The following is a 22,786-nucleotide window of genomic DNA, read 5'->3' as shown; positions in this document are numbered from 1 at the left end:
GATCAACGGACATTAAATAGTCTCCATCACACCACAGCTACATGTAATTCTTCACAGCGACGAATGAAGTGGGTTGCCAAAATGTGACAAATGGTGCTCAAAGTTTTTCTGAATTATTTGTTGTGGACCTTGCAAACGTCAAAAAACGGATGTTGTCAGATTCACTTCATTTTCCTGACCGGTCAGGGGTATCCTGACGTGTTATGACATGATTCAAAGAGTTGTACAAAAGAAGTTTAAACGGAAACAACAGACATTTTTTAAGAATAGTATTCTGAAGGCTGTATAACATGATGGAAAAAATACTGCAACTTGCTCATGTACGCGCATATTGCGAGGACACGGCGGGAAACCACAAGGTGGCAGCGCGATCAAGTAAACAGTAACTGCCTGTCAGTGGCGATATGAATGGAGTATAGAATTTCAACATTTGCAATATAAATAAACATGTTGTCACTTTCTGAAACTCTTCTATGTTAACAATAGGGCTGTCATTAATGCAAATTTGTTTTAACGCTACTAATTTATTCAACACATTAATGTAATCGACCTCTCGGAGGTTTGTAGGGGACTCAGTTTTAAAGCTAGAGTGAAGATGCTGGTATCACGTGAAACCTAAGGAATCCATCAGTATCAAGGAGGCTAAATAACGCTCCAAACTTGCGCTACATTTTGGTGAGGAAAAACTGTCATGGTCATTTTCAAAGGGGTCCTTTGAACTCTGACCTTAAGATATGTGAATAAAAATGGGTTCTATGGGTACCCACGAGTCTCCTCTTTACAGACATGCCCACTTTATGATCACATTGTTTTGGGCAAGTCATAGTCAAGTCAGCACACTGACAGCTGTTGTTGACTGTTGGGCTCGAGTTTGCCATGTTATGAGTTGAGCATATTTTTCATGCTAAATGCAGTACCTGTGAGGGTTTCTGGACAATATTTGTCATTGTTTTGTGTTGGTAATTGATTTCCAATAATAAATATATACATAGATTTGCATAAAGCAGCATATTTGTCCACTCCCATGTTGATAAGAGTATTAAATTGACAAATCTCCCTTTAAGATACATTTTGAACAGATAAAAAATGTGTGATTAAATGATTTAATCAATTGACAGCTCTATTGTTAACATAAAATAGTTTCAGAAAGTGACAGCATGTTTATTTATAATGCAAATGTTGATATTCTATACTCAATTCATATCACCACTGACTGGCAGTTACTGTTTTCCGTGATGACGCTACCACCTTGTGGTTTTCCGGCGCGTACATGAGCAAGTTGCAGTATTTTTTTCCATCATTTTATATAGCCTGCAGAATAATATTAATGTTTTAAAAATGGCCGTTGTTCTCCTTTAAATTAACGTTTTCTTAGTTGATAAAATAATTAGTGATGTGCGAACCATTAAGGAGCAGCTCACAGGACACGTGGAATCATGATAAAAACGGTATTTTCTGTGACCAGCGGTTGATGTAAACTGATTCATGAAACCTGATACGGTGGACATCATTTCCTCGGCTTGTCCAATATAAAAACATATTTTATACTGTGAAAGAAAAAAGAAAACTCAAGTCTGTTCCTTCTTACTGTATATTCTCTTCCAGCACCTTCTGAAAACCCTTCAAAACATTTCTTTGACATACAACCACTGTGTGTCTCTGCAAACAGACAGAGTCTCGTTCACTAGAATGAAATTAAATTCCACTAACGGTCGGACAGTGAGGGGCTCAGCAACAGCACTGTTGTCCAACACACACACACACATACATAAAAAGACACACACACACACATCCACACGCAGACTGACACACTTTCAACAGAGAGCATCGTTCAAGTAGTTGGGCTTCGTCCTGACTCACAGTTATACACTGATGAGAAGAAAACAGTACTCTTGTTTTTTCTGTTTTCTCATTGATATAATTCTAACACCAACCACATTTAACAGATCTCTGATCACAAAGTGAAGCAACCATTATTTTGTGAACTAGACCTAAGAGAAGACCTAAGTGAAAAAGTAGCCACAAAATTTATCTTCAATGTTTTTGTTTTTTTTACAATTTTTTTTATAAATTAACTTTTCAGACTAGATCTCTCTCCTATGTGTTTTTTCATAGTGGTTGCCATAACGATGGTTGACATGACAACGGCATTAATATTAGTGCAGTTGAATTAGAAAAAAGAAAGGTCTAAACAGTGGTGAAGATGGTGAAGAGATGGAGGGCGGGAAAGAAGAGGCGTCTGGCTGCCTCTGATTGGTGAACAGCTCTGACTTACAGCTCCCTCCACCAATCACTGCCTCTGAGACCTGGCGCCTCGTCGCCTCCTGCCGCGGACTGACCTCTCAGGCTTCAGCAGTGCCGTCTGGAGCAAAGACACACAGAGAGAGAGAAATTACAGTCAGCCCCCCAGTGGTGGAATGACTCTACCACCGCAGTGAGAAGTGCACCATCATTCCCACCATGGAACAAAAAAGCTTTCTCTTCAGCAGACCCCAGAGTGCCAAGTAAGACACAGAATACTGACCCTCAAACCTTTTAGCCTTTTTTAGCAATCACACTGCTTTTTCAGGTTAAAAGTCCTTTCAGCAGTTGAGAAAACAATCTCCCACTAAGGCCTTGATAAGGTTTTTTTTTGTTTTCTCAACTACTGTTTCGAAGATCATGAATGAACTTTGACCCTCAGCTTTTAAAAGGCAACAAGTCCTAAAAATGGAAATACAATTGCATGACAACTGGGCTGTCAGTGAATATTATAAATTAGAATATTTGTGTATTCAAATTATTATTTGATTGTGAAAAAAAGAAGAAAAAAAGCAGCACTACCGCGGCTGTCTCCCTCACGCACACTGAATGCACCGCATGACGGAAATCCAACAACGTCCATTTCATTAAACGTGACTTTCATTAATTGAAAATGAAATGTAACGTTAGGTTGAGCGTAACGAGGGATGATTCAACAATAACCGTAATGATGGAGAGAACTCGGCCACAGAGAGAGACACCGTGTCCTTTCAGCAAGCGTTACGTCATGTAAACACAAACCACGTACCCATCAGCTGCGTGTGCAAGATCAGACTCGAGACATGACCGCTTGAAAGATGAAACACATATTGTGATATTTACTGGAAATGACTTACAATATAGCCGACAACAAGTAGGAAGCTTTCCGATGATCTCCATTTAGCCAGCTGTCACCTTATTTAGGTTTTTGAAGTGAAACGAGGAGGTATCTCATTTCAACTCCACAAATCAGCCGTTCCTCGTCCGTTGCTGTGCTTTCACAGAGCGACGGGAATAAATAGAAACAGGGCGTGCAACAGAAGTTCAGCTCAAAACAGTGCGCTGTGCAGTGCTGTGTCACTCGCAGCCAGTTAGGACAAAATAGATATTCTAATAATTCGAACGTATGTTTTTTGTTTTACAACGAATATTCGAACGTCATTTTTTGCCAATTTTGACAGCCCTAATGACAACTGGGCAACTCAATCTGCAGAAGAAGATAATGTGGTATTATGGAAAGCTCCTAAAACAACACTCAACTAAAAGGACATTGTGATGAGATTGATTTCTCAAATGCTGCTTTTTGCTTCAAATGTTTTTTTTTTTAATCTTTTGAAAATATTTTTATTGACATTTCTTTTTTTAATGACATTGTTTGTGCTAGGCTGGAATTGCTGTGGTACTTCTACACCCTTGGAACAACATATAAAGGGAGTGGTACAGCAGCCCTTTGATGATGTAAAAATATCACAGGATTACATTAACTTGTATCTCTTGGTACTTTAAATGCTAACACGCTCACAATAACAATGCTGACATGCAGGATGCTTTGGCAGGTACGTTTACTATGTGTTCACCATCTTAGTTTGCTAATTACTATTAAAAACAAAGTAAAGCTGAGGCTGATAAAAAGTTTTGCAGGCATTTGGTCATAAACCAAAGTGCTGATGCTAGATGAAAAGTTTAAGGAATCGCCAACATTATTAAAATTCATTCTGAAGGGGAATGTGAATGTCTGGACCAAATTTCAAGATAATTCATTCAATAGTTGTCAAGACATTTCACTCAAAACCACAAATGTGAACCTCATGGTGGTGCTAGAGGAGAAGTCATGGGATCATGCGCTAAAATATTCCAAGCTGTTGGAAAAGTACCAGCAACATATTTGTGTACAACAACTGGAGAAATAACAGGCCGTGCTTTAAAGAAAGACAGGTGGCTTAGAAATTACTCAAAACAGCTCAATAATACAAGTGAGAGTTAATAATGAAACCAATAGATGTGTGAGTCAGTGAGGGGGAGCTAGGTCTCACCGTAGCCTTGGTTTCCTCTAGTGCTGTAGCATCCATGTCTCTGAAGTCTTCTAACACATTCTGTAGCCTGATACACAAAATGAGAAACACATTAATACTCAATACAGCAGCATATAATCAAATAAACCTGACAGGACAGTTGTTATGAAACAGCTTTGATTCCTTACAGTGCCAGGTCTTGAGACCGGCGCCACTTTGGTTTTCACTGGAAATTGATTTATCCATGCGATTCCCTGTCTAGAGCGTGTCTGAGAAATAAACTGTTAACACAGGAACTTACGTTTGTTTCCTTTTCCTTCCTCTTCTGGCTCCACCCGCTGCTCCCGCTTGATCCTTGGGAGGTAAAATCAGAAATCACAATTATAATAAAAATCATCTACAGGGATCAGTGGCATAAAAAATGTAACCATTCAAGTCAATCACAATACTACATTCCTCTTTTTTTACAGTCTTTGGTCCATAGCAAACTAAATTCAGATTTCTCAGCAGGATAACTATGCAGTCCCACTCTGTGGTTGTGTTAGACTTTCTCGTTGACTGTCATTTTGAATTTTCCTTGTTAAATATAATAAGACATCGGTCTATTCAAAGGTGGAGTCTGTGATTCTAATCCAACACTTTTTGTCAATTTTAGCGACCTCACTGAAGGTCCGCTAGCAGTTCGCTGTGTGTGTGCGCTGATAACATCTGGTGTTCATACACAGACCTGGCTCGGTAAATGGGAACCAAACAAAGTGGCTCGGACCGAGCCACTAGGGTTGAACCTAATGTCGTTTTTTTTTTAATTCAAAGCTTCTATTGAGGTTTTTTTTTCGAATGAAGCTTCAAATGTCCGTTAACACAGGTGCCAGCCTTCCTTTGTGTGTGTGGCAGCCAGTGGGAGACCAAACTGTTTTTGACCGCAGTGAAAATGTTGTTTTTGAAAGGCTAAACACCAACAAATATGGACTGAAGCAGAAAATGTTGTGAATTTTGGAAATGATTACATCTATACTTTTTCAATAAATCTTGAGTTTTGGACTAAGGACTGAGACAGTGGCACACACAATGGCCACGCCAATTGTGTGTGTATTTGTATTTTTTTAATAATTAATATAGGCTACAGAACAAGCTTATAGATTATGCATTTATAAGGGCACGAAGAGACAAGATGAACAGAGACAACACCGACCGGGCGTATACTTTTCATGTCAACACACACAAAGCAGATGAATGATTTTTTTTCAGTAGTCTTTGCCTCGGTCAGATGACTTCTCACGGCCGTTTTAATTGTGTTCTGAGGCTGAACCAGTGCGCTGCTGCCACACTGGAGACTGCAATTACAAGCTCTCTAAACGTGTGAAATATCCCGATCCTGCAAGCACTCACTTCACCGGGAGGAAATCCTACAGCTGCACCAGTACCGCTCTGTGACCCGTAGTCACAGACGCGCTCCAAGTCCAGTTAGTCCCACTTTGTGATATAAAATTTTGTTTATAAGTTTAAAGGAAACAGGAGATCCAGGCACTCACCCTTCCCTGTTCGTTGTGCAGCAACGTCCCAGCCGTCTCCTCATTGGGCCTCCCACTGCATCCATCCCTGGGACTGAGGTACCCCGCATGGGGAAGATGCCCCTGCCTATCTACCCCTGCCTCCACATAGGGGCACACAGCCGCAGCAGGCCCTGTACAGTCTGTCTTAGCCTCCTCAAAGTATATGGATGGCAGAGGAGGCTCTGGGTGAGTATGTCCCTCTACCATAAACGGTTTCCTTTGTAAGGGTGACGTAGGCCCATCCTCAGTGGGTTTGGGTGTCCCCTGGGCCGGGGAATGGGCTGCTGCTTCCAAGCTGAGTCGGGATAAGTCTGGGTTGTGGAGGGAACAGGCCCGACGTGGGCTGAGAGAGACTGGGGCACTTGCCTGGGGCAGAGTTGGGATTGGGGTGGACGGGGTATGGTGATCCACGGGGAAAGAAACCGGTGGTAAGGCACAGAAGGGTGAAGTGGGGTCAGACGGCCCCATGTGGGCTCTGCCTTCCTGCTCTTTAGCATTGACTTGAAGGAAGGAGGTATAAATGGTATCCATGAAAGAGGTGTAAGGGTCGATAACAGACCTGCCCTCAGATACCCGCTGTGGGGGTGGGTTGTGTTCTTGGGCAGGAGCTGAAACTGGAGCAGGAACAGGACTGGGAACCACTTCGGGAGCCATATGACTGGCTGGAATGTCTTCCTGTGGGGCAGGGCTTTGTGTTTCCTGCAATGACATTGGCTTCTCTCCTTCCGAGTGTGGTGCAAGGTTTAGCTGTAGGAAAAAAGGAAAAAAGTTGAGGCAATCAATTAACAGTCAAAGATCCCAAAAGAAATGTTAAGGACCAAACGGTGCATTTTCTCATTGATGCAAAACAATTCAAAAGAAAATTATCCACAGATATTTTCAGGCCGTCGGTGAGCGTCTGTCGATCTAGTTTTTGCGGTGTGTCCCGCACCTTCGGATCTAGTCTGCCCGTGTCAGAGTTTTTTGGGACGATTCAGCATGTTGAATCGGCGGCGGAGCCCGTCGGTGAGAGAAATCACTCTGATTGGCTGTTCAGCTTACGCGAATCAGTGCACGAGAAGAGAAACGGAAGTGAGGAAAGCAAGCAAGAGAGTAAAGTCAAGAGGACACGCACAGAAGGCTCTTCTCATTTTTCATCTTCATCTCATCTGATCATTCAATACACAGATATTTCCACAACGACATCTGGAATGAAGCTAAGTGGTGAGAAAATGTTCAGCAAACACTGTTTAATTTCATGCACGTATCATAACAACGGCTTGTATATCCGCCGTCCTCGGTCTTTCCGGTTCCCTTTTTGAATGATGAATACAGACTAACGCTGCCTGCTGGTGTGGAGAGTTATTACATCTGACGCAGGCGCAGAACGTATGTGGTAGTTGGCTGTTGGCTGTAGACTTTGTGGTGTGTCTGAATGCAAGTTTTTGGCCACGACACAGGCGACGTGAGGCAACGCAACAGTCAATCTTTGTCACCACTAGTTCTTTGAGGTTCGGTTTGGTGTGTCTGGGCCTTTTCCCTGAATGTTTTATCCACTAAGCTACATGCCAGTTACCTACCTGGATGTTGTTGAGCAAGTTGATAGCTCCATCGTGACCATGCAGAAGAGGCATGCCCAAAGCAGAGTTCTGGACTGGGGGTAGAAGGATGGAACCTGCTCCAATCCCCAACATGTTGTGGAGGCCTGCGAGGCCAGAAAGATCCCCTACAAAGACACATTTCATAGATACACTGATATAATGACCTGCTGCTACAGAATGCCCGCAATGTTTAACATTTTAATACTGAGAACAGTTTGTAATTTTAAATGGTAAAATTGTATTTATTCCTAATATACCGAGTTTAATCTTTAGAAAGAAGTGTTACACAGGGTGGGGACCAACTCACCTAAAACGGCAGAGTTAAGCAAAGTGGGCAGTAACTGTTGGAGGATGGGGTTGTCCTTGCCTTGGAGAGAGAGGGGGATGAGGGTGTCAACACCAGCATCAGTAGGTACCTGAAGAGTCGAGTACAGTAGAGGACCGATGAGGAGTTTAGTTAGAGTTTCAGGAAAACAAATTACAAGAGCGAATCAAAGAAAAAAAAAAAGGTAGAGATGGGGTCGAAGAAATACAGAGATACAAACAAACCATGTAGTTTGAGGAGGCCTTCATTTGAAAATAGTTTAGGGAAAAACATATTTTAGCTGTAAAGGAAAATTGTTGGTTGTTGGGTTTTTGGGGAAAATAAGCAACTAAAGCAGGGAATGACAATGCAGCAGTTAAGGAAAAGAGCTTATAGGACTTTCTAGGGAAACTAGGAGGAGCACAGAGGAAAAAGCTATAGGAGATAGGGGAGCCTACCTGAGGTTGGGTATGTTGGGTTTGCTGTGCAGGAGCTAACTGGGAGTGGGGAGACGGGTGGAGCTCGGCAGAGCTCAGGGCAGCAGAGAGCAGGGCGGGGCTGAGGGGCAGGAAGGCTGCGTGGGGAGGAGGAAGAGCGGCAGATAGGAGCAGAGACTGCAGGGCTTGTATGGAACCCTCAGCTCCTGGAGGGATGGGGAGGAGGCCCTGGGCGACCTCCAAGAGCCCTGCGCCCGATAGGGTTGATGGATCCAGGAGGCCGGAGGTCTTATCCAAGGTGAGGCCCTCCAGTGTGGTGGGGATGTGCTGCGGAACTTCCAAGCTGACCTGGCTCAACTGACCCAGCCCAGATAGAGGTAACAAAGGCCCATGCTGTTGCCCGAGCAACAAGGAGGCCATAAGCAGAGCCTGGAGGCTAGGTTTTTCTGTCAGCCCTAAATCAGCTTCCTGTCCTGGGGTAGGGGTTGAGCCTGGGTGTGGGAGCGGGTTTAGCAGGCCCAGAAGGTTCAAAGGTAGCTCCCCTTGTGCACCACTCAACAAGGGCAACAAGGGAAACAGAGGATTGTTGTTTATCTGTTGTTGCTTATGTTGTTGATCCTGGTTTTGCTGCTGTGTCTCTTGTTGTTGCATCAGCAACTGCTGCTCTGAATGCTGCTGCTCTGCAAGAGTCTGTGGAGGTTGTGGTGTAGCATTGGCAGGGGGTATCTGTGCATGTTGCCCTCCCAACCACAACCCCCCTAAGGGCAAGGAAGCAAGGACTGTAGGGTCCAGGAGGGATGGTAGACCTCCTGTGGATGACAGCAGCTGAAGCAGCTGCTCTTGGTTCATGAAGGGGAAGGCCTCTGCCAGAGGTAAGGGAGAGGTTGAGTCGCCCACAGCCGAAGGTGTATGAGGACTGGGATTATCCCCGAGACGAGAGGAGATAGCGGGCCCGGGGCTCGTGGCTGCTGGAGATTTGGTCACTACGGAGACCTTCGGGTCAACACATCTAGGCTCCTCTGGCCCTGTGGGACAGACATGAATCATTTACATCTGTTCAGGCTGACTTATCAATGCAATAAACACATTGTATACAAGGGGTCTTGAGCTGAGCAGTATGCAGTGTTTTACACAGGATTTAACTCTGGTGATTGACTCTGGTACAGCATTGAGCGCTGATAGTTGGCTACAAAACAGCATTACAGTTACAAGATAGCAATAACACATCAATAAACATGTGCACTCACATCAATTCACCCATAAAGGGTGCAACTAGGGGTGGGCGATATAACGAATATACTCGATGTATTGCAGCTTGTTCTACGTGGGATGTAGTAAATTACTATATCGCGAACATCAAGCACAAATATTAAATGTCATTATTTTTTTAAGCTGCCAGCATGAGACTCGTTCTGGCGTTTTGCTTCTCCTGCGGCTCTCTCCCTATCACAGACACACTCTCCTGGGAGAGTGTGTGTGGCGTATGAGCATGGATGCACGTATCGGGGCATGTGTTTTTGTGTCTGGATGGAGGCAGGGAACAGAGAAAGACCCTGGAGAGAGCGGAAGAGGTGAAGCGCCAAAGCGAGTATTGAGGTCGGAAACGGTGATGGAAGATGCCAGCCTCCACTACAAAAAAGATGGTCAAACTGGCCCCCACGTTGTTTTGCGGTAAGTGTATATACTAAGCATTACGGTAAGAGCGTGTAAGAACTGGCTTCAAAATAAAAGCAACCAAGAACTGACTTATTTTATCTTCCGGTGAATGTCATTTCACATAATTTCAATAAAACAAAATGAATAAATATTAAGTAATAAATAAAATTGATGAAAAATGTAATTTCAATTGTGCGATTAATTAGTCAAACTTCACAGACCAATCTCACTTCAATATGACAGTACACCACCTCAGAGTTCAGATTACTACAGTTTACTTCAGTTTGCTAGAATGATCACGCTGGTATGATCATACACATCAAAGGGTTAAATCAAACAGTTACCTTATTTTAGAGAAAATATGAAAATATTGCAATATATATTGTATATCGCGATATAGCCTAACAATATAGAGATATTATTTATAAGCCATATCGCCCAGCCCTAGGTGCAACCATGAGTAAAGATTTGTACCCCTTGCCCTGAACCATCCTAAGAGATACAATCATCAGTAAAGCCTGATTTAAAGGGAGACCTTATGACACATCGTTCATATTAATCAGACTTGAATGAACACAAGTTGTGAGAGTATCCCGATGTCTATATGGGTACATTTTCAGTCTACTGCAAAGCTCTACAAACCTTATTACTTCAATATGTATTCAAAAGTTAAGCTTAAACCTTCAAAACTAAAACCACACTTCAGACTGAAACATATCTTACCTGCAGTGGGATTTCCTTGAGAAGACATCACAGCATCCGTGGTACGGTCGGAGGAGCTGCCCTCCCCCTGAGGTACGGTGGAAGATGCTGCGAGAAGGGCCAGGACGTGGTTGCTAAGATCAAGAGGCTTCGGGGAGCTGGGTATCGCCATAGAAACACTGCCTTGAGAATGACTCAGGTCCACTGATGTACATATGCTGTTACCACCAATCTCCCTTGCCACAGCGCCCTGTGGTGAGGCTTCCCTCAATGGTGCATGGGAAACAGAGTCTATTGTAGGAATGTGATTCTCAGTTGAGTGATGCTTGTCTGAGGGAGTCGGGAACGTGTACTGGGATGGGCTGCTGCTGTTGTGTAAAGCTAAATTTGAGTTGTGCAGCACTGTAGAAGAAGGAGAATGTCTCTGTAGAGGACTTGATCTAGTAGACTGAGAACGCGATGGAGACTGCACTGATCTGAAGTGAGACGAAGTCGGGGGAGGAGAGAGCGGCTGTAGCACCGAGGGAAGAGGATTAGTGTTTCTGGTTCGGCACGGTGACCGAATTTGTGTGTGCCTGAAGTTAGGATGAGGGGCGGGAGAAGATGGTGACCGTCTGGGGCTCTGTTTATTAGTGTGTCCACCTCCTTCAATAGACACAGATCCTGGCTGAGCTGAAGCTGAGGCCTGCGCGTTCTGCACGCTGAGCAGGTGCAACAGGGCAGACAGAGGCTGGGTTGGAGGATCCAAGCCAAGAGGTGTAGGCGTCAGGCCTGTAGTGAAATCCAGAGCCTCGGTTTGTCTGGGAGGCCTGGTGAAGTGTGCCGTTTGTCGGGGAGCAGGCAGCCTTGGCGTCTGCCCGGGGAGGAGATGATGATGGTTTTCTAACAAGACAGCATTCTGATTCTGCACAGCTGAGGTAGAGGAGGAGTGCGAGGAGGAGGGGAAGGAAGAGGAAGAGGAGGATAGGTTGATAACTGTAGCAGAAACGGCGTCTCCTGGTGGGGTCTTCCGTGGCCCATTAGCCAGCTGCTGGGTGTCTCTTAGCATGCTGAGAACTGTGGGAGATCGCCGTTGCCTCTTCCTGTGCGACGCGTTGCGTTCTGTTGTGGGAGGCAGGTGGGGCGAGGAGGAAGCCAGGGACTGGGCCAGAGAGTGGGATGGAGGAAAAAGGACGGAGGAGGCTGCTGCGAGGGAGGGATGGGGATGTCTAGTAGAAGCACTGGAGGAGGGAGGGTGGCTGTTATGTAAAGTGCTGTTTGTTACCTTTGATGACTGCTGTGCCTCTTTCAAGACCTCCAGAGAAGAGGGCAAGCTCACCGGGTTGCTGCCCACCTTCGAGCTCTGGCCTTGGGTTATCTGGTTAGCCAGCTGAGCCTTGGCAGCCGCAGAGAGCAGGCTACTCGCAGGGAAAGACGCCGGGTGTGGCAGCTTGCCCTGATGGCTGTGGTGGTGGTTCAGAAACGGCCCCAGAGGTAAACTAGAAGTCCCTGCGGAGTTCAACCCAAAACCTGGTGGTCCTGCGCTAGGAATCGGACTCATGGTACTCTTTGAGGGCTTCGAGGAGAGAGCGTTAGGGTTGCTACTGCTTTGGTTGGTCAGTAAGGAAGGGTTAGTAGGGATCAGGTGGTGGTGGTTATTAGTGCTGCTGTTGCCTGAGTTCTTAAACTGCTCCAAGATGTCTTCCAGCTTGTACTTGGGGAAGTGGGGGCTGGGGTTCGGGGAGCCACCGGGGAGAGGGGAGTGTGGAGAGGAAGAGGTGGATTTCCTCCTCTGAGACAAGTTACTTCCCATCAGTCCTCCTCCTGCAGCCGCTGAGCCCCCTCCCTGATCAGAGAGCGGGGAAGGAGAGGCTGAAGGGTGGCGGGACCGCTGGTGAGGAGACACACAGTTCATGTTATGGAAAGAGGGAGAGAGGGAGGGAGTGGGAGAGAGGGGGGAGCCTCCCACAATGACACCATGAGGATGATGAGTCTGTGCTCCTCTTCCTCCTCCACCCATGGTCATAGGGGAAGAGGGTGGAGGCGTAGAGAGGGGCCCGAGCCGAGGAGAACCCGGAGTCTCTGGGGTTTTGGGCGTTCTTTGACCTTGAGGTGTGGGGGTGCGGGGTGATCTCTGGGCAGCGCTGTACGCCGAGTATGAGGAGGTGGAGGAAGAGCTGGAGGAGGCAGGATGAGGAGGAGGATGGTGAAGCCTTCTCAAAGCATCTAGGGGATGGTGAGAGTTTGTGGCTGTGTGAAGGACAGGGGAAGAACCATTGTAAGGGTAAATAAACTGGTGGGAGGATTTGGGGCTGGCACAGGGGTTTATGTGGAGGTTGCCGTGGGGTCGAGCTGGGACCGAATGGAGTTTGGGATGGTAAATGCCATGGTCCTCTTCTTCCCGCTCCATGAGCGCTCGCTTTGGATGGCGGCTGTCCACTCCACTGCTCATCTCTGAAAGTGACACACACACAAAGCATTTACTAAATTGACTATTACTAAATATGACAGCATTGAAATATGGGTTATTGTGAAGTCACTTTCATAAAAGGTCTTGCATACAGCCTATAAACTAATTACTGAGAATTAAAATTCTGCCATGTTCTGCCAAGGAACATTTTGAGGTTTGATTTTAATGCTTGAGGTAATTGGTGCTCAATCTTGAGGCCATGCTCAGTCTTACGGACGCTACCTTTGAAATTAGATGTAGATCGATTAATCGGCACCGATAGGACGATTGACAAACTATCGTTATCGACGGAACTGGGCTTTGATAGTGGCCGATGCCCGCCACCGGTCACGCAGGGACGTACATCACCATTTTGCATGGAGGCTCCATACACAAAGTCAAGGTAGAGGGGGAGTAAAAAAGGTTATCTCTCGAATATAACGCAACTCTATCAGCTCTTGGTCCCAGATACAAGACAGGCAGACAGGGAGGAAAAGAACGCATTCACTGTTACTTTAACTTACTCACTAACTTGGCCAAAAGTGGCATTTAACAATGTACGACACGCGCAACAGAAGTAATCCTGGCCGGTCATACTGTAAGCCACAGAACAGCGCAGTGCCCATTGCAAAGAAATAGAACATTTTCTAATGATGATGAAGACTAAGGACCATAATGATAGAACTATTCTGTAATTCTGCAAATATACTGTTGGATATAAATTCCTGCAAATCTGAACAAACAAAGCGTCCACCAAACACACCTCATAATTTTTGCTGAATGTCTTTTTCTATTCCGCGTGGCTGACAGCTGCTGCACTGACCAGCACTCGTTTGTTCAATCCCACACCCACCAGCTCCCGCAGGATTTCCGACCATCGCTGACTGCTCTGACAGAAACCTCATCCCACTCCCGCCCACTCCTGTGGTGATTCTGATCACACACACCATCAAAAATGTTTTCTAATCTGTCTGACCCTTCCCACAGGGAAATAAGACACATTTAGCTCTTTCAGTTCCTACTGCTTCAAACTAAATCCATAAAAGTGTATCTAAACATGGATATGGAGCATGTCAGTTGATTATCATATAACAGACACAAACCAGATGGTAAAACGTAAGACTTCAGAGAGAGAGAGAGAGAAAGGAAATGGGAGACAAGAGAGCGAGGCAGAAACTAAACGGAAACATCTGATGCTGTATTTTGGAGGCATGTGTTTTACTGGAGGACAGTGCATTTACATGCATGGTTAAGCCCAATAATAACAGCCTTTCATAAATTAAATTTCATCTTCAATTCAATCCCATAACGATGATGATACTGACAAAGCGCTCCCACACACAACAGAGTAAATTTGTGTTGGGTCCTGTGGGACCTGTGAGATCATAGTCCCATAGCAGCCCTCTACATGAGGTGAGTACTAGTACGCACACAACACACTCAACCCAATATCAAAAGATCTGGTGGAAAAGTACAGATTTTACATGAACTAGATGAACCTTAAAAAAATAATGATGATGCTGATCAACATCTATTTAGTAAATCTGTAGAAATTAATATAGGAAAGCTATTTTAATAGATTTGTTCATGTTTTTTACACAATGTTTGATAGTTGACAGGTACAGGAGTAGTGTGTCTCAATGCTTAAAAACTTACCTGGATGATGAAGGTTGGCAAAGGGCAGCTGTGAGGCCTGCATACTCCGACACAGAGCAGCCATCGCTACCACTTTCCTGCGGTGGTTACACAGTTTGGTCATGTCCTGCTCTGCTTTGCCTAACGGCTGGTTGTGCTGCTCCACCTTCACGCCCACAGTGAAGTTGAAAACCTGCAGGGCGCCAGATAAAAAGAGAGAATTCAGAGAGAACTCTTTGCATAACATTTCAGCAAATTTAGGAAAGTTAAAGTGGGAGTATTTTACACTCATGACATACATAGTCACACAAGGATGATTGCTATTTGCAGAATATGTGCACTCACATTTTTATGAAGAAAAGGTTAGCCATGATTCCACACAGTTGGACAAACTTAGTTAGTCATAGATATTTAATTCAACACTTGTGGGGATGTCACGTGCCTGCAGCTCCTTCATACAGTAACAAAAACCTTCCAGTGCTGCTTTCAATAAGTACTATACTACTTGAAGATCACCATGAATTTAATTCAATTTTACAACTTCTTTATACAAACACAACATCTGATATTAGAAACTAGTTTAAGTCATGTTTTCTACAGTAATATCAAAACACATTGCTATAAAAAAAAAAAAAAAACGGTGTTGTGTTTGATATCCACAGTGCCCGAACAAATGAAACTAACCCATCACACTGATCAGGTGAGTTTGAAGAGGTTAAAAATCACCATGCTGTTAAAATATGTGTATAAATGCACATTCAAGTACAAATGAGTTATTAAATCTGAAAACTCAGAAGACCAGATAATATGGGAATATACTGTATGCACAGACACACATGACACAAACCAATTTAAAACTTAGAGACCAACTTTACCTTATGGATGATCAGTGGACACTCAAGACCACATTTGCAGGTGCCATCAGTCAACAGATAGGACTTGACCTCATCCAGAGAGGACAGGGCAGTGTCACTGGGACTATCAAACAGAAGAAAGGGACAGACTGTCACAGAAAACTCAAAGGAAACAGAAAAGATATGAACAAAGATATGTTCACATCACAGCAATGTTCTATGCTGCAAAGCTGAACACACCCCTAGATCTCCATGTTTAAAATCACATTGAAATTTAAGTTTCCAGCTCTTGCAGCCATCTACAGGGCTGCGTATACAAACTGAAAGATGTTTTACATGGCTGCTTCAGACAGTCTGACTGCCATTTTATCCCAGGAAATTTAAATGAGAACACAATTTAGAAATTAGAAATGTAGATTAAAAAAAAAATTTAAAAAAGATTTAAATGTAGAAAAATCCTGTCTTGGATCTGGGAAATCTTAATTAAGAACAGACTATGTAACGCAACTCCAGCATATAGAAAGTATGATAAGAAAAATTGTACAACTAAAGTCAAGTAAAAAGAACAGATTCTCCAGCCCACAGGATATTTGTGGTGATGAAAACATTTGCCTCGATTATAAACTTTTCTAATCTGAGCTGGCCAAGGCAAATAAGGCAAATCAAAAACTGTATTGAAAAAAAAAATGCATCTTCATGCAAATTTCTAAATAAACCTGAAGCCACACTCTTCTTTGTAATATCTCTCCAAATGTTGGCAAAACCAGCATTCCTAATCCTATTTCTCCAGAATAAATGATACACACACATACAAATTCATACATGTTTACATTTTATATGCCTTCATCCTTTCTCCAAATATTAATCAACATCAGCAATAAGTCTGCATATGCTTTCTATTCAACTGAACCAACCCACCTGACATAGATCACCTGCCCGCCCTCCACTCTCCTCTGCCAGCCGATGGGGACGTATATTGCAGCGGTGTGGACCCCATCCCTGTCCCCACTGACAGTCTCACTGCCTCCCATCATTTTGTAGCTGCGGCCTGCCAGCACCTTGGAAGAGCAGCAAAGTATTGATACAGCTTTTCTTTAATCCCATAAAATGAAGTTACATTTGTTTAAAGACCCCAGGGTTTTGCTTTAATTTATTATATATTCATATTGCCAGAAAACCATCGTTCTGTATTTGAAAAGTCACTGTCATTTTCTTAAATGTCGATGTTTCCTTTTTTAAGTTACAGACTAAAGACGTCCTACGGCGACAAGAGTATTCAAAACTAAATTTATAGTCGGTATCACATCTAAATATAATTTTGGAATGACACTTTACCAGTTTAAAATAGTCAAGTTTATTTTTATGGGCCAAAATCAGCAAAGGCTCACAAGCCAGCTGAACTACTAATACTAACAGTAGTTAATACTGATACTTTTAAAAATGTATGTATACTTTTTCAGTCCCAATACTGATAGCGATCATTCTTTTATGTGTAAGGCAACATCCGGCTTGACTTAAACATTGCTTTCCTAACTTTGTAAAGCAGAATGTAAAAAATAAATACATTAATATAAATTTACTGAATTGTATATAATAAATCGAGCTCCAGCAACTTGGTAAAAAATCTTCAGAATTGACAGGAATTATAATTCAAGTGTGTGAACCAGTCAAATTGGTTCAGCAACAAATTGGTCAAAACTTACACAGAAATAAAAAATTCAGTATATAATTTGTATAGTATATAAACATGGAATTGTATCTAATAGATCAGCCCCGCTGTCACCGATATCCAATCCACCTATTTGAGTCAGTATCGGCCCGATAGCCGTTCCAGTATCGGTGCATCCCTACATACAGCTATAGTTAGTTGCATGTATCAGTGTAGTTTGTTGTGCCTCACTGTGGGACACTAAATAAGTAAACACATGCATGCATAAAATGGATGAACGAATGTCTCTGAGTCTGCAGTGAAGTCTTTGGGATATCAGTGTTCTAACCTGCATGCCAAATGTATGGGTCATGTTTATCTGATCACACAGCACCACATGTCAACGTCAAACTCAAATAAAATATTACAAAATGTAACCATGATGACATCATGCCTAGGATTAACGGAGTCATGAAGAATGCTATACAATAAGGGCTGCTAATTAAAAGGTATTGGCAAAGTTCAGGCAAAGTGCACAACATTTACTTATGCATGTGTTCAAGCGTCTGCAGAATGTAAACATTTAAAACCCAAAATATGGTATAAACATATCACCACTGGGTGTGGCCACTGCAAAAGAAAAAAGGTTTTGGTTTGCTGTCAAGATTAAGTTACAAAAAATAGAATAAGTGAAGCACATTTAGCATACCTTGTCATCTTTGAGAAGCCACGATCTGTTTTGGCTAGGGTATCCACTGTCCAATGTACATGCTGGTGGGTTAGAAGCACACAGACTGCCAGTAAAACCTGACTCGATGCCCCAAACACCTGGAGTTTTCCTCTGCTATGAGGCAGATCCTCAATTTAAAAAGGATGACACCCGCAGATGTAGTTGTTCAGTTCACATCAGAGTAGGGTCTTGAGGATGAGGGTGTCAGTTCACATCAGAGTAGGGTCTTGGATGAGGATGGAGAGCCTGCAAAGAAAGGTGGGAGGTGGATTATGTAATCTGACAGGGACAACCAGCATACATAACACATATAATAAACCATTTTCCTGCAGTTTGTGTGATCCAAGCATACTTTTAATTTAATTTTATCACATCAGATGCATTGCTCTCTCTCTCAAAAAGAACTTCTGAGCAAAGCTGCGGGTACTTTGAAGTGGGAGGGTGTGTTTGGATAGGCCCCGTGGTTTACTGGATGTTTAGCTAACGTTACAATATGAGCAGCTGTCTGCCGAACAACTAACAAGCCAACAAGCCGGAGACATGAAAAGTGGAAATAGTAGTTGAGCTTGAGTCGACACATGTGCAGTGTGCAGCCATGCAACAACACCTCTACTACTACTACTAAACTACACAACCTGGTACAACGACAAGCTAGCAGCTAAGCTAAAAGCTAAGCTAACAAGCTTACTTTGTACTATGTTGTCGTGACAGCTGTCAAGCGCACTAAACTCTAAGCTACGGTTTACAAGAAACGAGCCAGACACCAACACTGCTACACCATAAAAAACTATGAATGTGTACTTATTTGACAGCCAGTGGGCTAACGTTAAAATGTTAGCAGCAGGACCTTTCAACCTTTTCTCTGCGTCAAGCTCACGAAGTTTTGGAGTCTGGCTCGCGGGAGAATCTGAGCTATCGGCTAGCAAACGGCTAGACTAACTGCTAGTTTAACGGCTGGACTAACGGCTAGTTTAACGGCTGTACTAACGGCTAGATAACTGCTGGACTAACGGCTAACTAACGGCTAACTAACGGCTGGACTAACGGCTAGATAACTGCTGGACTAACAGCTAGACTAACGGCTGGACTAACGGCTAACTAACGGCTAGTTCAACAGACTAGCCGGAGAATGTTTTGAAAACGGCAAATACTTTAATAAATAACCCGTAAAATAAACAATACCATCATTAAAACCGCGTTTTAGCGCCGATCAATCAGCGCTCAGAGGTTTATGCAAAACGTCCGATTTTAAAAACAAAGAGCAATAACGCTTCAGTTTACTGCGCCCGGGATGCTAACAGCTAGCAGCTAGGCTAACAGCTAGGCTAGTTAGCTGTTAGCTGCTAGGCTAGTTAGCTGTTAGCAGCTAAGCTAACTGAGTGTAATTTACTTGATTCTCTGGAGTGTCCCAACTCGACTGAAGGATGTCCCGATGCTCCCGGTGCTCAGTCTATCCAGCCGATGTTGTTTCCGTCTCTGCTCTGCTTAAACCGAGTTAGCATTCAGATATTTATATATTCCCGACAAAAACCATAACGATCCATGTAAAATCCCAAATTCACAGTTTCCCACTGTTTTTTTTTTTTTTACAGATTCAGAGCAAAAAAAAATAATGGAGTTTTTCTTGCCGCGCATGCGCAGTGAGCAGCTCTGGGAGTATTGTACTAGTGATGAGTTGGTTGAGAACGAGCCGGTTCAAAGAGCCGGCTCTTTTTAAGTGAACGATAACGACGCCGTCATCACCAAACAGAAGAGCTCGTTTAGCGGCAGGCTGCTGCTCCCAAAGTGCTCCACAGACAGACTCAGGAAGTCCTTCATCCCCCGAGCCATCAAACTGTACAACACCTCTCTAGGGGAGGGAGGGTGGGGGGCAAAGGAGGGCAGTCTGCAGGACAGATAATAATGCACACAGTGCACTTTCATAGACTAAGCTACTGGAGTTACCCTGCACTATACTCCTTTTTAACAGTCTCTTCTGCACTTTTTATTAGTCGTGTATCACAGCTGTTACCCTGCACTATATTCAGTTTTAACAGTTTTTCTTCATCTCCTTGTATTTTTATATCTGGTATTTTTTTGTACTTTGCACTACTAACTTTTTACTGCCTTTTTACTAACATGTTTTGCACTATGGAACTGTGATGCTGGAAACTTGAATTTCTCTCGGGATCAATAAAGTTACTATCTATCTATCTATCTATCTATCTAATGGGACGTGTCTACAGGGGCGTTTTTTATCGCGAGGGGACGCGACGCTTCCCAACATTGGACGCTTGGTGGACGTGCCGCTAGGCGGTGACACGATACATGATTGACCAATACTGGGCGGTGACGTTTTCCCAGCTTTATTTCAAATACTTCCCGGCTGCACCTGATTGGACAAACGCTTTCCCTTGTGGGGCTGTCCTCTCCCGGATTTCAAATCAGACAAACATGGAGGCTCGTTTGGAAACTTTCTCTTATTTCACGAAAATAGTTCGACGAAATGTGTTTCTGAAAACATCTGAGGCGAGAAATAAGCCATGCAGTTGCTAAATCTGTCTTTATTTTGGATCGACAACGTTTATTTTAAAAGTTTCTCTGGAGTTTCAAGAGGCGGCGTGTCGCGTCGGACGCCCGTGTTTTGCATAAAGTAGACTAGCCCTCAACTTTATGCAAATGAGGAGCGGGCGTTGTGACGCTCCGTTTCTCGAATGGCGACGCCACGGCACGCTGACAGTCTACAGGTACAGAGCAGGAGGGAGTGGAGGAGAGAAAGAGAAAGGAGTGTGATGCGCGAATAGCAGACAAGATGCGTGACAGTCGGAAACGAAAGCAGCATGTAAAATTATAAAAGGAAGAAGTGGTAATACGAAGAGCCATTTGGGAGCCGAAAGAGCCGGCTCTTATTGGTGAGCTGAGCCAAATGATCTGGCTCACTACAAAGAGCCGGAATTCCCATCACTATATTGTACCCGACATGCAACGGGACCTTTGTAGTGTTCCAGACAGACATCAGTGCTGAGCTCCTTGATAGAGGACATGATAATGACAGAATAATAACAGGCCGGGATACGTGTCTGCAGCTCACTATAAATGGACTCATAAGCACCCTGTCTACATTGAATTTAAGCCCAGATAACACACCGTTTATCAAGATATACAGATATTAAATAAGACATACCCAATTACATAAGTATTTTAAAGTGCACAATGCATTAAAGGTCCCATATTGTGCTCTTTTTCAGGTTCATACTTGTATTTTGTGTTTCTACTAGAACATGTTTACATGCTGCAATGTTAAAAAAAAACCTTTATTTTCCTCATACTGTCGGCCTGAATATACCTGTATTTGCCCCTCCGTCTGAAACGCTCCGTTTTAGCACATTTTGACGGAATTGCGACGAAATAGCAACAGAATTGCGTTGCTAGTTAACAGCTTGGGTCCATGTGTATTTCCTGTCAGCTGATGTCATTAACATACACTGCAACCAGGAATAAACTGAGACACATTTAGAATGTTTACGTTTAAATCTGTGTAAAGGGTCGAAATATTGTATATTTGTGACATCACAAACGGACAGAAATCCTGACAGCTTGTTTCAAATGCAGAATTTCTGAATACGGGCTGTGTGTATTTCCTTGTGGATTGAGCGTTTCGATACTTTCACAGTATTTATATAGGACTTAAGCCTGCTTTATAATAAAAAAACATGAAAATCTCACTTTTTTATAATATGGGACCTTTAATGCATATATATACGACACTGCTGCTTAGAGCGCCCTTTCATTCCCTGTCTGCCCCGGAATAATTCTTCCATGCATAGGCTACCTTAATGTTGCATTATATATAGAAATGTCTGTCAAGAAAGTAAAGTAATGCCTTTATTTGTGTGTGTTTGTCTGTTATTAACATATTCCAGAAAGCCTTTGTGCCCCCTGTTCCAGGTTCACCACATGGCAATTAGTGTGTGGTAATTAGATTAATTGGTAGGGCTGTCAATCTTCTGTCATTTTTTATCTGTTCAAAATGCACCTTAAAGGGAGATTTTCCAAGTATTTAATAATCTTATCAACATGAGAGTGGGCAAATATGCTTGCTTTATGCAAATGTATGTATATATTTATTATTGGAAATCAATTAACTATGCAAAACAATGACAAATATTTTACAGAAACCCTCACAGGTACTGCATCTAGCATACAAAATATGCTCAAATCATAACATGGCAAACTGCAGCCCAACAGGCAACAACAGCTGTCAGTGTGTCAGTGTGCTGACTTGTCTATGACTTGCCCCAAACTGCATGTGATTATCATAAAGTGGGCATGTCTGTAAAGGGGAGACTCGTGGGTACCCATAGAACCCATTTTCATTCACATATCTTAAGGTCAGAGGTCAAGGGCCCCCCTTTGAAAATGGCCATGTGGCCAAATTTAGCGCATCTTCACTCTACCTTTAAAACTGAGCCCGCTACAACCTCCAGAAGATTGATTGTGTTAATGCATTAAAGAAATTAGTGGCATTAAAACAAATCTGCGTTAATGTGTTATTAGCGCGTTAACTTTGAGAGCCCTAGTAATTGGTAATATTCAATATTCTGTTCAATATCAACATTTCATATTCATATGTGCAATAATGTGAACCCAACCACTCATCCAGTCTATTTTTTATATTTTGTTTTTTACTGTTTACTTACTTATTATATCTTTATTGTTTACTTGCTTATTTAGTATGTCTTGTTTTGTTTTTAACTAATGCCTCTTGTTGTTTGCACTGTCCCACTTTAGTGCTGTAATCCTGTAAATGTCCCCTCTCCTCTAATAAAGGATTATCTTATGTTATCTTATCTTATCTTAATGCTGTATGTACCATTAAATCACAATATAAACTGAAATGATAAGGGCCTTAAGGTGACGCCTGAATCATTACTCTTGTAGAGGTACCCTCAAGATTATGAGTTAAAAAGCAGCCTATATCATTTCCG

General features: G+C 43.1%; 1 protein-coding gene across 3 annotated transcripts; it reads right to left on the bottom strand.

The window, feature by feature from the left end:
* Window positions 1-1,577: 1,577 nt before the first annotated feature.
* On the bottom strand, window positions 1,578-19,478 carry mbd6 (methyl-CpG binding domain protein 6). Of its 3 annotated transcripts, none has more exons than XM_037772578.1 (13): window positions 19,210-19,478; window positions 17,799-18,065; window positions 16,360-16,499; window positions 15,463-15,565; window positions 14,609-14,780; window positions 10,546-12,957; window positions 8,188-9,191; window positions 7,733-7,841; window positions 7,405-7,550; window positions 5,825-6,592; window positions 4,594-4,646; window positions 4,314-4,380; window positions 1,578-2,362 (listed from the first exon to the last, which is right to left on the bottom strand). In XM_037772578.1, the coding sequence occupies exons 3-13, from the start codon at window positions 16,473-16,475 to the stop codon at window positions 2,291-2,293; spliced, it is 5,022 nt and encodes a 1,673-aa protein (XP_037628506.1). In that variant the 5' UTR covers window positions 16,476-16,499; window positions 17,799-18,065; window positions 19,210-19,478; the 3' UTR covers window positions 1,578-2,290. The 3 variants fall into 3 exon arrangements, with proteins under 3 accessions (XP_037628506.1, XP_037628507.1, XP_037628508.1); XM_037772579.1 differs by lacking the exon at window positions 19,210-19,478 and adding an exon at window positions 18,667-18,876; XM_037772580.1 differs by lacking the exon at window positions 19,210-19,478 and adding an exon at window positions 18,172-18,586.
* Window positions 19,479-22,786: the final 3,308 nt, after the last annotated feature.

This window comes from Sebastes umbrosus, chromosome 6 (genome assembly GCF_015220745.1).
Source record: "Sebastes umbrosus isolate fSebUmb1 chromosome 6, fSebUmb1.pri, whole genome shotgun sequence".
NCBI lineage: Eukaryota > Metazoa > Chordata > Actinopteri > Perciformes > Sebastidae > Sebastes > Sebastes umbrosus.
Note: the sequence above shows the minus strand (reverse complement) of the source record. Positions and strands in the feature narration are given on the sequence as shown.